We start from the raw sequence: 15,648 nt of genomic DNA, 5'->3' as shown, positions 1-15,648 counted from the left end.
ACATGCAGAACACTTTTGAACTTCTTACTTTTATTCATGGGGAAACCCATTGTTTCCCAAGTGCATAGGAGTTTCTGCAATATGTATGGATGCAGATGCAATTTGCAGAGAAGATGAAGTGGGTTATATGTTGCATGGTGTGTGTTGTTTCCACAACCATCCACAGCCATCCTCCATGGCATTTTTGTTGTGATTTATTATGCCTTAGGCAGCCTTTTATTTTTCTTCTTTTTTTTTTCCTTAACACTTCACCTGTGGTAAAGCACTTCATACACATCTGGTGTTTGCATGTTGTAGTATTGGATCTGGTTTCTCATCCCTGCTAACAGTATACCAGCACATGTGGCTGGTATGCGGAGCTGATCATGTATATGGGATTGTTGGAGCAAGAAGGTGCTCTTGGATGCATGTGCATGTTTTAGTGGTAAAGTCCAAGGGTTCACCTGTGCTTGAGGAATTGAAATCCTGGCTGCCCATATGATGGGAGAAGTGCCTCTGCCAAGGGGACAGCAGGCTCATGGTCTGCACTCATGATCTGTTTCTTCTTGGTCCTAACTGAATACGGCCAGCAGATTCTGGCACTTAGGTGTGGGGTATGTGCCTCACAGCTGCATTTCCTTCATGCAGGAGTTCAGGTCTCAGCAAACAAGAGGTTTGTAGTGCCTGATAGAAAGTGGTGCAGGACTCCTTCTCCCCACCCTGAAAGTCATGGAGGTTTTCTGTACATGTGCTGGGTGCTCTGGCTGACCTGGGCAATGGAATGTCAGCTTTCTCCCTTACCCTCTGAACCGAAGGCTGTTGGTTTCCTGTTCTGGGGTTGGTCCCCCTGGGAGCTGTGCAGACCTCTGGTGGGAGAGTCTAAGGCGGACTTTGCACCATACACATCAGTGTTTTCCGATTTTAAGCTCCCTGCGTGCCCCAAGGTCAGCTTTTGTCCCTGCTTGGGGACCTGCAAACTGGGTGGTGGAGCCCTTGCTGTCCCCCTCAACTCCTGGGGGCTGGCAAGAGCCAAGAGCAGGCTGTGCACCTTTGGAGCCATGCATTGCAGACTCCCTCCATCCTGATGAGGCTGTGTGTGTCTGGCATAATTAAAGGTTAATTAGGCTTAGCAGAGAATGTGAACATGACTGCATCTTAGTGACTGGGCCGGGGAGGGTGTTCTAGGTCTTCTTCCTTGCTGCAAGACCCCTAATGGTGTTTATTACATTATTTAATGTGAAATGACCGTAAACCAGGTCTCTTCTCCACTCCTGTTGCACTGTATAGACCTACCTGTTCAGAGGCAGTGACTCTCAGAGCCTTTTTGGAGGCTTTAACTTCAGGGGTGCCGAGAATACCTGTCTCTAGCAGGTCTGTCCTACTGTGCTGGGAACTGGGGGTTATGCACCAAGTCCACTCAGGCAGAGGTGGGAACTGAAACTGAGTGTCCCATACCTTGGGAAAGTACTTTATCTGTTGTGCTTTTGTACAAAATGAGACACTAACTTATTTCTGTTTGTATATCCGTTTGCAAAGTAGGTAAGGCCCCTTCTTCAGTGAGGAGGGTCAGGGCTGTGAATCCCATGTTGAAAAGTGATGCTTTCTTGCGTCCCATGTTTAGGTGGCAAAGATCAAAGTCAATGATTGACAAGTGCCTTTATCCTCAGTGTTTCTTACAGGTTACTTTAGGATCACATGTTGAACATGATGGTATGGTTTCTAGCATGTGGATGTCTGATCCTTTCCACACAGTATATAGGAAACAGTGCTTTGGTTTCCACTCCATAGATTTAAGACATTAAATGTTCATCTTTATGAAAACAGCACTTCAAAGCCTACCTCACTTTACCCTCCCTTTATTACTATTCTTATGTACTTGCTAAATTTTGCTGTCATGAATAATTACACTGTCTCAATGAAGCACTAAGACGCCTGAATTAGGGATGAAGATCCCTCATTGGAAGTGGTTGTGTGGTCCACATCTAGATGTTCGTGTCACTTAGGTCAGCTCCTTGCCAGGAATGTGAGGACTTCTTTCTCTAAATTCAGGTGACCACTTCTGGATTTAGAGGATAGTGTATCTGATGTGGTTAGCAGTCTGCATTTTTGCTGACTTCATAGCTCTGTTACTTCCAGTTATACATTAACCCCTGCACAGGTTGCTGGGGGTAAATGAGATTAGCAGTCTGAAAACTATTCATTGTATCTGGAGAAGGAAATTTGTAAATTCTTTCCTGGCTTTTGGCTTGGTCACATCAATGTATTTCACTTCTATTTTGTTGTGTGCTCTCACAGAACAATTTAAGTTTCTGTATTTTGTGGAAAAACAGTCAGTGTTATGTTTTTGCCATTTTCCAACATAGGTCATTCAAGGCTATACATTTTCTTATGCCAGAAAGCATGTTTTGAATTACTGCTATGATGATCATGTGCTTTCTTTTTTAAAAGCATTTTTATAAGCTTTTTGTGCCTGGTAAAATGTGCAGCCTTTGCTATGTAACTTTGAAGACAACATCACAGAAGATGTAGAGAACTTGTGCCTAGTTATTAATTGGTCAAGGTCTTTATTTTACCTGTGTTTGGAGATTCTCCTTCCCAGAACTGTGGTTTTTGCTCACCTCTATCTAAATAATGCATACATCTTTCTTGAGTGTTTATGAGGCAGATGGCAGAGAGCTGCAGCTTCTGCTAAAGGAAACATGCCTTTATTTTATTCTTCGTGGTCATGGCACAGTATACAGCTAGAGAGCATTCGGCTCTGGCAAGAGGATCAGCTTGATGAGCTGTGCATCCTGGGTGGTTTCAGTACATATTTGGGTCATTTTTACCTTAGCATCTTAAAGTCCGTTACTGACACTTTATAGAGCTAAAACTCTTTGGGACACTGTCACTCTCAGATGTAGTCTGCCCTGGCGGTCTTATCTGTCTTTTCATAAGCTGTGCTAAACTTCTGTAGCTGCAGTAAGAATAAACATTTTGAATGGGTAGTGGACATTTTTAAGACATTTTGTTTGAAAAGGCATGTTGTCGATACCCCTCATCTTTCAGACCATGTTGTCGATACCCCTCATCTTTCAGGCACTGGTACCTAAGGTAGTGGCTCTTACCTGCTGCAATATTAACCTAAAGGAAGGTCTGCTGATGGTCCCTGTAAGACCAAGATAACTTGTAGCCAGCAAGGCAGGCTGGGGGCAATTAGTGGGGTTGTAGAAATGCAGTGTGATGTGGATGTTTGTGACTGTTTCATCACTTTTTAAGCCATGTAGGCCTGTCCAGTGGAAATATGTTACTAGCACCGTCATTGTGTAATTAATAATGCTCTTCCCTACATTCAGCAAAGTCTTTAATTACTTCTCTTGTTACAAATTTAGTTTGATGTAGTTGTCCTTTCACGCATGTTGAAACTGGGAGTGGAGGTAGGAATAAGGAGGTACAGTGGGGTCATGTTGAAACATGAAGACCAAAATAACCTGCTACCTTTCGTGTTTTCATTTAAACCCCAATGAATATTTATTTAGACATTTCAGCTTTAATAACAGACTGACTGGAGCATTGCCAGAAAAACATATGGCATTTAGCAGCGGTAATCAGTTAAGATTTACTGATGGAAAGTACCAATGGAAAGTACTGCAGATAACGTATTCTGGGATACGTTGTTGTATTTGCACCAGCTTTCTTCAGAAGCTGTTGCTCAGGTTGTTACTGTCTTACAGAATTTTAAAATAATGTAAAATGTAGTATTAGAACTTGATATATAAACAAAAATATTAAGTAATAGGGGGATTTTGTTGTTTCTGTCTCAGGACATATAATTCATAGTGCAGTCCATTGACTGCAGGGACCCCAGCAGTGGGGACTGTTGCTGAAGTCAAGAAACTGTTTCCATAGGCTTGGGTTTATGCCATGAAGTGTGAATTGTGAATCTGTAATGCCTGGGCTTTTTTTCAGGGATATGTATTGAACCTTAGCTGCCTAGCACTAGAGCGGAATACCTCCCTTGCCAGTTGTACCCAGTGGATTTATATACAAGAGGGGATGTGCTGGGGAAGGTAATAAGCATGCAAGAAGCAATAGAGAGCCTGACGTGTTTTTTATTCCTGGTTGTTGGTTTAAGACCAGTGCTTGGAAAGCTTTACTTGCCACAAGAAAGTATCACCAGTTTTGCCAAATCACGTTTCCATACGATTTTAGCTGCCAAAAACTTCTTTAGAAAATAATGCTTTTGTACTATTTATAAAGAAAAGCTTTGGGATCTTGGCAGACATACAGAAATGGCTTGTAGCATTAGTAGTTCTCAAGACGGCAGTCACTAAAACTATGTTAAAAGCTAAGGAAGGAGAAGCAAAATGAGAGGCATAGGGATGTTTTAATGGTACGCGATACTGCAAGGCCTGCCAGGACTGGAAGTGAAATAATACATAGTATACTGTTTCTAAAATGGGAATTTCCAGTTTCCTCTAAGTATAGAGTTCCTGTTCTTGTGCTTTATGAGATACCATCTTAAAATGAAATAAATGCTGTGGTGTAGCATGGAAGTTTTGGCAGTGGTCTGGGTTGTTTTTTTTTATTAATTTTTTACTTTTTAAGAAACAAATACCTCAGACCTTGACAAGTGTAGCTTCTAATCCAGTCCCCGGCACGCATGGCAGGGTGGTTGGACTAGCTGATCTTTAAAGTTCCTTTCTAGCCCAACCCATGCAATATAATTCTGTGGTCTTCAAAAAGCAGTTACATTGCTTTAGGAATATAGACTGGGGAAAATCTTTAGTGGTGTCTTCCCATCTTTGCAGAAAGTAAATCTCTGATGCAGACTAAGGATTTTTTCATAATTTTCAATGACAGACAACCTGGAATGAAGTTTGTTGAGAGTTTTGATTTCAGATATTTTGCTGGTTATACTTTTCTCTGTCACATCATTCTTATGCTAGTCTATCTCAGTTCATTTCCAAAGTCAATGCTTGACTTCCAGCATCCTAAAACAAGGAAAATTACATTACAACTTTGGTGGGTTTTTTTGTTTGTTTTTTTTTTTTCAGCCTGTTTTCACACAGTCCAGGGTAAGACTGGTTTCCACTTTGCCAACTTTTGCTGTTTTTACAATCTGAAGATAATATGAGGCCTTGACTACAACCTCAAATGCTGGGATAGGTGTATGCTCTTCAAGTTTGTAAGCAGCTTTAAGAGAAGTGGGTCTGCAGGACAGATTGACAGTGTTTTTGTAGCACTTGGCTGTCTGCTGCTCAAAGCACTGAAACAGTCAGCCCATGCAGCTTTTTATAATATCTGCAGTCATGAACACACTATTGAAAACTAAACTCTGGACTTCTGTTAATGATTTCTGGTGAGACTCATAACTTATTTTAGTACTAAAAGAGGTCAGATGCAGTCTTCATCCCAAATACCTTGTTCATGGGTCAGATCTTGACTGATTGCTGTCACCCTGTAAAGGCACTATTGGTGGTATTTTATTTATATTCCTCTTATAATTTTATTGCTGGTTTTTGTTTTAAGAACAGTAATCTGTTTTATTGGTTTAAGATTAATATTAATGTGGCTTCCAGTAGGTAGAATGCTTTAGGAGAGTCATTAATTGACTGCAATTGAACAGTATTCTGTTCCTATGATGTATCAGATGTTGGGTATTTAATGTATAGGCCAGAAACATGCGTATTTCAACCCAGCCCATAAATCTTGTCCTATGTACTTCTGCAACCACACATCTCTATGAAGTTCTAGCTTAGATGGAAAATAGAAGGTTTTGTTAACCAAGATACAAGAACACTTATTTTTAATTTCTATAAATTATTTGGGGGTTGGACTAGATGATCTCCAGAGGTACCTTCCAACCCTAACAATTAGGGTTGGAACTATAGGCTTCTTGGAAGATACAGCAGGTGTTAGGCAATTACAGAATGGGTAGATTTTTGAGTGGCCACACAAATACTACTGCAATTGTAATCATTAGATTTGGTGCTTAATTTTTAATTTTGCCATTTTTGTAACAGTGTATATATACATGAGAAGAAGTTGGCTTAAATTTAGTGACATATTTTCCATATTTTTTTTTTTCCAGATCAGAGACCGTCTACCCTTGATGTTCTCAGGAAACTCAAGGCTCCACCTACTTTTTTTACTGCAACCAGACTTTCTGCCATGATGAGTGGAAGTGATGAAGTATATGCAAACTGCATGGTAGTAGACCAAGTAAGCTTATGGTTTGATCTTTCGGCAATTTTTTCATCATCTTCTGTTAAAGTAACTTTTTTGTGTGATAGTGAGATCTTTTGAATGTCAGCAGTGGTGTATGGCCAATTAGCAAAGTTCTAAAATAAAACCTGTAATACCTAACTCTTCTGTACTTTATAACCCATTTATGAGATCCCTTTTAATAGATCTAGTTGGTGAATAATTAGGAATTATTCTCCCTAGCCTGTAGGAAGGAAGAACTCTAAGGCAGCTCTTACTGTCTTTTCTGTGTGTTTGTGAGCTAAATGGTGTTTGCTTCTTTCTAATAAACATTAACGCAATATAACTTCGTCACGTGCACTCAGATTTTCTGAATTCTATGTACATTCACAAAAAAGATAAGTCTGCTGATGCTGGCTAATATTAGAAGCAGCTTAGGAAATAGGTGCTGGAAAATCAAAAATGCATGATATGTAGGCTGATTTTTCCAAATTAATTTGCATAATGTTTGAGTTCTCTTCCATATGGCTCCCAGACTAATGTATTATGCATATTTTTTGCTTGACTCAAGGCTATTTTTTAATAAAAGCTATAAATATATGAATCAATATATTTAACAGAGGGCATAAATATGAGCGAGAAATCCAGTAGACTTGCAAATGCAAATTCATTGCTACTCTAACTATGGAAAAATCAATGCAAGGTCTAGAATCTCTTACCATATAACTTGCCTTCAACTCATGTGCTCTAAAAGTAATAGGTGAAAATAAAAGGCAAAACATATAACCATAAATAAAATGGAAAACTAATCTGGTCTTTGTTCCTTGACAATATATCTTATTAGTGCCTCTTACCAACATTATTTTTTTCTCTGCAGGCTGGAGATTTAAAGACTAACTATGTGAAAAGTGAAACATGTCTTAATCCCACCAATTCAATCATGAAGGCTAAGAGCTCTTCATCTCCTTCTCTTGAGAAGAATGACCAACATATGTATGTTCCAAAGGAAGAAAACCAAAGGCCATTGAAAAATGTAGAAAATGCAGGTGTAACACATACTGATGCATATAGAGCAGATTCATACTTTTCATTCAAGACTCATGGATTTATTAAGGATAGGGACCAACTGTATGCTGACATGAAAAAAAAAAGGTATGGAATTGACTTGATGACATGGCCAGAATAAGGATTATTTTTTATAACATTTTACTTCAAAATACGTAGAATATGTAGTAGTGGAATATGTAGTGATAAATATTATTACTGAGATAAAAGCACTAGTTTTAATCACTGATATTTAAATTGTCCTAATGATCTGTTTTCGTAAAATAGTTATGAAGACATTTTTAACAAAAATCTCACCCATGCTTCCCTCAGTTTTATTCTCTGTTAAGAATATAGACTGAAGTCTGTTGAACTCTCTGGGAATCTTTCCATTCGTTGCACTGGCCTGAACCAACTTGTTCCTGAGTATGCATATTTTTACCTCAAAAGACACAGTATAGAATACAGCCCTGTGTTTCTGATAGGTTCTGGCTGTTTTCTGCTCTTCTGCTGGTGTGCAGGTTCTGTTTCCAGGAAAGACAGTTCTCTGAGGATGCTGCTCCAGGTGGATTTGAGTTATGGTTGGAACTGGTTGGATTCAGGAATGCAGAGAGCTTTGAAGATGAAACTATAAATTTTGTTGTTACCAATTAGTAAATTTCTGTGATAAAAGGGCTTTACTGTTTCTCTGTAAAGAAGGGATGTGAAATAGTTCCTCCTGCAGAAGAGGAAATTTGAATCTGTCTCTCACCTTTCAAAAGTGTTCAGACCACTTGGAGGTAGGACATCAGATCTATGTAAAAATAGTAAGGAAGCAGTAGTATCAGTTATCATTTAAAGTGGGGAATAACATTTTATCTACCTTAATTCTGAGTTTCTTATGCAACTATGAAGTCCCTCTAGACAGAATCTTTTAACACAGGTAATACAACACATATCAGACTATGAGTTATTCCTTCCCAGATCTTTTCTTTTTGCTAGCTTTTATTTTTTGCTATGTGGCAAGTTACTTAGCAGGTCTTTAAACCAGCTTTTTATGTCAGAAAAGTTCCCTGGGTAAGTTACCCCAGTAAGACATGTATGCTTGACTGCTGACATAGGCATGTATTACTTTTCCAATTTTAAAATGCGACAGTAACTTAATGCAGTTAGGTAACTCTTTTTTGAGATATCACGTGGGCTATTATGAGGAAACATTGCGAAAGATGGTCTCCAGAAGTGTAATGAGGATGTAGTTTTGGGCAGTATCGGTATATTTGCCCTTCAACAAACTGTAGTGGTGTGTGAAGGAATTGTGCTATTATTCCTGGAAGGAACTTTGGCTATTTAGAAATACCACACATAATTCAGTGTTTTATGTTGTAAGGCTGGAATGTTGTTGCAAGCAGTCAACCGTTCCTTCCAGTCACTCTGATGGAGATCATGAACTTGCTCTTGCAGTTAATAGGACTCATCCTCCTGCCTGGGAGCCTCGCTAATCAAATAGTGTCTAGGTGTTTGAAGTACTGATTCAGCCAGAGATTGTTTAGCCTGTTTATAGTTTGGTATGTTTTTAAATTTATAGTTTTTTAAGTGAATCTTAATGAACTGTCTCAGACACTCCTTCATCTCTTTTGTTATTTCTCTTTCATCCTGGATCAAGTCATGGATGTAGAAAAGATATATCTTTGAATAGCCATATCATATCTTTCAAATACACACATATTCATATAATTATTGAACAAAATATTTGTATATTATTGCACAAAATATTCATAATACCCATGTCTTAATACTGAAATCTGAGCTAGTTGTCTCAGTTCTCCTTATCATTGGTATAGATGGGAGGGTTCATGTGTGGAATAAAATATCTAATTCTAAGGGAGATGCTAAACATGTGTCTGAAAGTCATCCTTCACATGTGTCTGACAGTGGTGGGAATTCGTGTGGTAGCAAGTGATGCAAATGTATGTACTGGAGATCCAGAAGGTTGGGTGAGTCCTATACGGGGTGACTGAGAAACTTGACCAAGTGACTTCAAACCTGAGAAGGGCCTCAGAGTGTGACTTAACCTGACATAATCATGGTGTTTTGGGTTGTCACTGAACAGAGTATACAGCAGTATTTTGATTGTTGCATTAAGGTTGAGATGTATTATTACTTGAATTCATGGGAAATAAAGACTTCATTGTCTGCTTCAGTTCAAGTCTTGATGACCTTGAAGTTGATGGCGGAAGTGATGTTTCGGACAGATCCCATGTTTGCTACCCTCCCCTCAGCTCTTCAGAAGCCATGCCTAGTAGCAGAGATGGATTGGATTTATCCACCAGTCTGCAGCCTGAGGTATTTGATACTATCTTGCTTTGCATTGTTTTTCCTTTTAAGTAATTCACTGAAAAAATCTGAGAAACATAGGAATCTGAAGGAGAAAAATAAGTTCCCAGTTAGCAATTCTCGTCCTTCTGCTGAGCAGCACATATGGGGGCTGTGGAGCTGGAGCTCCCCATTTGTTGTGGGGAGGCTTGGCAGCAGCCATGGGAAAGGTCCATCAAAGATTTACTTCAGTTTTTAAAAAAGCATCATTTATTTATCAGAAGCATTTCAAAGGAAATATCTCAAGTTCAGTGATTCAGCATTTTCTAACCAAAACCTATTTAGCAAGCAAATGTTTAACCAGCTTTAGTTATGTGAAAGGGTAACATTTTTGTAAAGTGTAAAACCAGCCTGGTGCCTGTTTCAAAACAGTTGCTAAAGTCAGGGAAATTCAGAGGGGTTTGTGCATTGACGAGTGCAACTCTTTCCTCTTCATTATAGTTTTCTAAATTTTCCTGGCTACATTAATTTTCATTAGATAGTGGTGCCATTTCTGAGATCTTCAGACACAAAGAGTGTTTTTTTGTTTGTAGGGTTTCTTTATGCTTTTATTAGACAGACTTTTTCCACTGTTGAGCTTTATCTGACTTTCAGCAAACAATTACATGAAAGGAGAAAAAAAGTCCAGCACGAACACTGAATTCTGCTAGGGCTGCTTTTAAAAGAATTGCTTTTAAAAACAATGAGGTAAGCAGTTTAGTAGTAGGCTCTGTTGAAATACAAGTGATGTATCAAAAATCAGGCATGTTCCTTTCAAGATCAGGAAATCTTTTCACACACAGTAAAAGAAGAGAAATAAAAAAAGAGAAGAAGGCTAACTCCTTTCTTTGGAAACTCAGGCATAGACAATTACCAATGCAGGGTGTTAGTCTTCAGGAAATAATTGCGAGGTATTAATAAGATCAATGGCTTCTTTGGTAAAAGAAGATAGCTTGGGCATTGGATATAATGGCTGCAATGCTGTTTGGATGGTGCTTGCCACCAGCCTGGAGTAGAATGTGAGCTTTTTCTTAGCCTTTTAGTCTAACTTGCACCCACAGATTATTTCCTGTAATATACAAAGATTTATCGTCGTGGAAGTATGACAGACTTCAAGTCATCAGAAATTGTACTTAAACCTTTAAAGAAACCAAGAAAACATGTGTATGGTCAGTCACCTTTCTTCCAGAAATTCTGTCACTGCCTTCTTTTGTTTATGTTACTGATGCATTTCAAAATTATACAAATTTTAACTTGCTGCGATTTCTTGTAGGAATGTGCAGTATCTGGGATTCGGTCACGCTCCTATTCCTGCTCCTCTCCCAAAGGTGTATTAGGAAGACCTCACCTTCCTCGAGACTTTGCAGTTGGGGATCCAAATGAAGGTCAGTGCTCTGGCTTTGCACCTGCACAGCCTCAGCCGTTGCCTGCCTGCTTCAGGTGCAGTGCTGATGGCTTTACTCAGGCCTATCCTGTACATGGATCTTGCCAATATCCAGGAAAGCAGAGTCCAATTGTCTTTTAGTACCTCTACCATTGTCACGTGCTCTTTTCCCATCTACTGCCCCATCATGCTCTCCCCTGATGCAGGAGCTGATCCTCGGGAAGGCACAAACAGGGAGACTATTAGTCAGAAAAAGTAATGCAGGCAAGGGCAGTAATCTTTTCGGAAGATCCTTACCCCAGCCTCCTGCTGGGTGCCCAGCAAAGACATGAGGAAGCTCTGGATGGCATAGAAGAGGTGTCAAAGAGGGTGGATGGCCCAGCTTCCTGCAGATCCCGGGGAGCATCTGAAATATGGATGGGCTATTATTATCTCCATAGGAATAAAACCCACCCTCTCCATTAAGTAGAGTCACAGATGTTTCTGCAAGAAGCTTGTAATGTTTTACAAACTGTTTCTAACATGTTTTGTTTCTGGACAGTAACTTCATATTTAGAAGACAACACACTTTTCGCAATGATGGCATGGGTTATGTTCGAGAACCATACAAAGCATGAGATACATATATCTGATGGCTTTTCATATAGATCACATCACTTAAAGACCCCCCCCGCATTTCAAGAGGCTTGGCCTCTGTCACTGTCATACTTCCAGCTTGTCTCTCCCTCCAGTTTACCTTTAGCTTTCCGCTAGTCCTGAGCAAGAGGCAGGATGTATCAGTTACATCAGAACCAGATGTGATCAACACACAGAGAAGTTGTGGGTGCCCCATCATTTTAAGTATTAAGGCCAGGCAGGATTTGGCTTCAAGCAACCTGATGTAGTGAAAGATGTCCCTTCCTGTGGCATGGGGATTTGGACTAGGTGATATTTGAAGGTCCCTTCCAACCCAAACCATTCTGTGCTACTATGACACCAAATATAAAAACACACAAAAGTTGTGGAAATTTTACATTACCTTTGAAACCAGACAACAAATTCAAAAGCCATTGGGAAGGTGAGATGGAGAAAGCTGGTGGGCAGGCATACATTGTCTGCAGACATCTTTTTTTCCTTAAGAAACTGTGAAAAGCAGGTTTGTGATTGCTCAAATTAACTGTAAGATTCCACGTTCCCTTGTAAGGAGGAGCATGTACAGCAGGCTGCAGCATGCAGCTATGTTGTATTTTTCCACATCACTTAATGTATTTGTAACCATTTGTATCTAACAGATAAGGTGAGAAGTGGGGCAAAACAAGGCAGAATAAAAAGAGGAAAGTATGCCACAGAAGTAGAAGATGGGCAGATCAGCAAGCGCAGTTCATGTTCCTAAAGTTAAACCAGAATTCCTTTGAGCTTGCAGCTAAGAAACTGTTGGTCTTTCATCCATTACCTGCTCTGATCTGAGCTCAGGCCTCTGTTCTCTTCATTCTCTCTCCCCTTCCTCCTGGGTCAGACAGTGCTGAACCTTTAGCTGTCTTGTGGAGAAGGCGGAAACTCTTTTCTGCCCATGCTTTGGAAGCAGTCTGTTCTGCGGCCTTCCCTGCAGGTGCAGTATACTGCTGGGATGGAGGGTGGTGGTTTGCTGAGGTTCCTGCTGGTGCATCCCTGCAGCCAGCACCCCCTGCCTTGTCCCTTTCATCTGTAAGAACAGGAGCATTGCACAGTGTTTGGCAGCTGGCTGTGGTGGCTACTGTGTGAGGCAGGCACAGCTGTGCTTGCTTTGAGCAGTTGCATCAGAGCATGGGGCTAACCCAGGAGCTTAGTCCAAAAAGCTGGGTCAGGCAGTTTATCCTGATCTCTATGGGCTGTAGTGTGCTTGTGTCTGGGCCTGTGCAGGTGTCTGCACACCAAAAACCTGCCTGTTCCTCTCTGCCCAGCTGCCAGCATTTAAAATATCTCTCTCAGGGTTTAGCTATTCAGAAGCGAGGTGCTACTGACCTTGTAAATTGAATCCTAAGCCAAAGCAGATGAACACAGGATGGCAATAGGAAGGTCTTTCATACATGAAGTATGAGAAAAAAAGTGGGAAATCACTCTCCATTGCTGATGAAAGCTTTTCAGTATGCTCAGATTTAAAACAACTACCTGCTTTTATTTAAGAAGGTATTACTAGGCTGTAACAGTAAAGGATTTGTCCCTGCTCTGTAGATGGTGTGCTCATGAACAGTGGTCGATCCCTTCTTCAGGCTCTTTCACTCTCTAAGTCAGTGTCTCTGCTCCACCCTTGTAGTAAGTACAATGCCAACCCCACAGCGCCGTTTTGCATGAGGCTGTTTGCGTCTCCCATGGGTACATGGCCTTCATTTCTTCCAACAACATCCTGAGGCACCTATTGTGCCTGACAACTAACTGAACTGCCCTTTTAGTCTTGCTGCTTCTTTGGTGTCTTCTGAACCATACCTGTAATAGCTTTGCAAAATATGACTGGAAGATGGAATGGCTTCTAATGTGGAAATGGTAAAGTGGTGTGTATTTTATTATTTCTTCCGGAACAACCCCGCTGAATTGCTTTTCTTTAATTTTGCTTTTTAGACAGTTTGTTGGAAAGTATCTGTTTGAGTCCTCTCTACTGTTTGTAGGATGTAAACTTACAACACTACATACCCTGTGCATTACACATACTAGTAATAATCCTCTTCATGTAAAGGGATTTATTATTTTTTTTTAATACTGCAGATAAAGCTGCATAAGACAGGTAATTGCAAATGTTAAAAGAATGTCATTAAGGTATTTTACAACAAATTATGTGAAAAGCAAAATGAAGTGTGAATCATTCAAGTCTGGGTTATTAAGAAAAAACAAAAGAAATACTTTTTGTTATTCTTAAAACCAGACATTTCCTCGGAAACTGGCTTTCACTGATACCCATCTCAGTTCTGGCAGATTCTGACAACTAAACAAAGCTTACTAGGCAGCGGTCTTATCCTAGGAAAAGCTGCTTCTAATGTATATATGTTTTTGCTTTCCTAATTTTCAATGACATTGCAAGCCTTTAATAACAAGCTTATGGCCTGGTGGAGGTCGCACGTTTCAGATAAACGTGACGACCTCGCAGCCTGAGTGCCCTACACCTGTTCATGTCTTGCAGAGCGAGCATACAGTCTTCCGGAGCACTGCCGGGACAAAAGGTACTAGCGCCTGCCGCGCCATACCGCGCTGAGGGCGCCGGGAGCGGATGCAAGAATGCCATCTAGGGAGCGGAGAAGGGAAGAGGCCGAGGCACCTCTCGCAGCGGGGTTTTAGCAGCTGTTTAGGGGAGCACTCCGTGCCCGCTGGATCTGTAAACCCATGCTTGAATTCAGCGCTCTCCTTGCTGTCCTCACCGCGCTGCACAGCCCGCGGTGGGCATCTGCGGCACGCCACAGAGGGACCCGCGCGGCCGGGTGCCTGTGTGCCTACCTGCCTTTGGACCATTAAGGTTCAAAACACCTTAATGAAAGCAAGGGATATGTGCTACCAGTTGTGAACTACACATGCTCGTAACACATTGCACATTCAGAGGGCTCCACGGGCTAGTGGAGCAAGACAGGACAAGAGGTAACAGCCTCAAGCTGCGCCAGGGGAGGTTTAGACTGGATATTGGGAAAAATTTCTTAACTGAAGGGTGCTCAGGCATTGGAACAGGCTGCCCAGGGTAGGGGTGGAGTCACATTCCCTGGAAGAGTTCAGAAACCGTGTAGAAGAGGCCCTTCGTGGCGTGGTTTAATCCTGGGCTTGGCAGTCCTGGGATAATGGTTGGACTTGATGATGTGAAAGGTCTTTTCCAACCTAATTGATTCTATGATTCTAGTGCTACTCCTTTACTTAAAGAGGGATTGCACAGTTTTTTTAATAACATCAGCTAAACCCTCAAAATAACAAATAGTTAATTGTAAATGTTAGGTGGAATAATCACCATCCAGATTCTACTTTCTTTTAAGGGACTGTACCCTGCTGGAATGAGTTTGTTTTTTTTTTTTTTACTGGTCTTGTTTTAGGATTCAGGAGGAGGAATGGAATAAATATATTGTACCCTCAAAAAATGAGTCTGAAAAATGTAAAGTGAGTCGAACTTTCAGCTTTCTGATGAACAGAATGACCAGCACACGGAATAAGTGCAAGGTAATTTAGGATTTAAATCCATGTTATTATATATAATTATGTCACTGTAATTAAATTAATTATATATGAGAATATAATTTTTTATGTAAAGTTGTTTATTACAAAACCACATAAAAATACTAGGAAGAAACTTTTTTTTTTTAAATTTATTTTATTTTAAAACATATGCAGGATACCCTGAAATCGCCTTCATATTAAAAACAGCTTTCTTTTTAAACAGTAACCTTGCTGAACATCATCAAGTATTTCCCTTGCCATTATTTTGATGTTATTAATAATCTCATCTGGCCATTTAGCCAAAGTTTAAATGCATTAATTTCTTTCAAAAATAATTCTGTTCTTTAAATAAAGAGGTATGGACCTGTGCTTGCAATTGCTTTCAACAAATACCTGAGTCTGTAACTTCTACATTGGCATGTAATCAGTTGAATTTGCCTTACTTGAAGTTAATGGGACTTATTGCATGAGTAAGCACTACTTAGAGTTAAATAATTGCAGACTTGAGGTCTTCACATTTGAAACAAACTTACTACCAAAGGTAGATTAGAACATTTGTGGTTTAATTTTGAGACATCTGAAAT

At 40.2% G+C, this 15,648-nt stretch overlaps 1 protein-coding gene across 12 annotated transcripts in view; it reads left to right on the top strand.

Moving 5' to 3' along the window:
* The window catches only part of ARHGEF28 (Rho guanine nucleotide exchange factor 28), a 117,992-nt gene that overhangs the window by 60,688 nt on the left and 41,656 nt on the right, over positions 1-15,648 (top strand). For 9 of the 12 annotated variants that reach the window (XM_062612450.1, XM_062612458.1, XM_062612453.1 and 6 more), the window contains 7 exons: positions 6,053-6,183; positions 7,043-7,317; positions 9,390-9,531; positions 10,814-10,925; positions 13,115-13,195; positions 14,055-14,094; positions 14,944-15,067. In XM_062612450.1, the coding sequence (XP_062468434.1) occupies positions 6,053-6,183; positions 7,043-7,317; positions 9,390-9,531; positions 10,814-10,925; positions 13,115-13,195; positions 14,055-14,094; positions 14,944-15,067 (905 nt within the window). The remainder of the gene's footprint in view (positions 1-6,052; positions 6,184-7,042; positions 7,318-9,389; positions 9,532-10,813; positions 10,926-13,114; positions 13,196-14,054; positions 14,095-14,943; positions 15,068-15,648) is intronic. The other 3 variants (XM_062612455.1, XM_062612454.1, XM_062612461.1) reach the window with 1 other exon arrangement.

Source organism: Pezoporus occidentalis, unplaced genomic scaffold (genome assembly GCF_034315485.1).
Source record: "Pezoporus occidentalis ecotype Australia unplaced genomic scaffold, CSIRO_AGI_Poc_V1 ctg16, whole genome shotgun sequence".
In the NCBI taxonomy this organism is placed as follows: Eukaryota; Metazoa; Chordata; class Aves; order Psittaciformes; family Psittacidae; genus Pezoporus; species Pezoporus occidentalis.
Note: the sequence above shows the minus strand (reverse complement) of the source record. Positions and strands in the feature narration are given on the sequence as shown.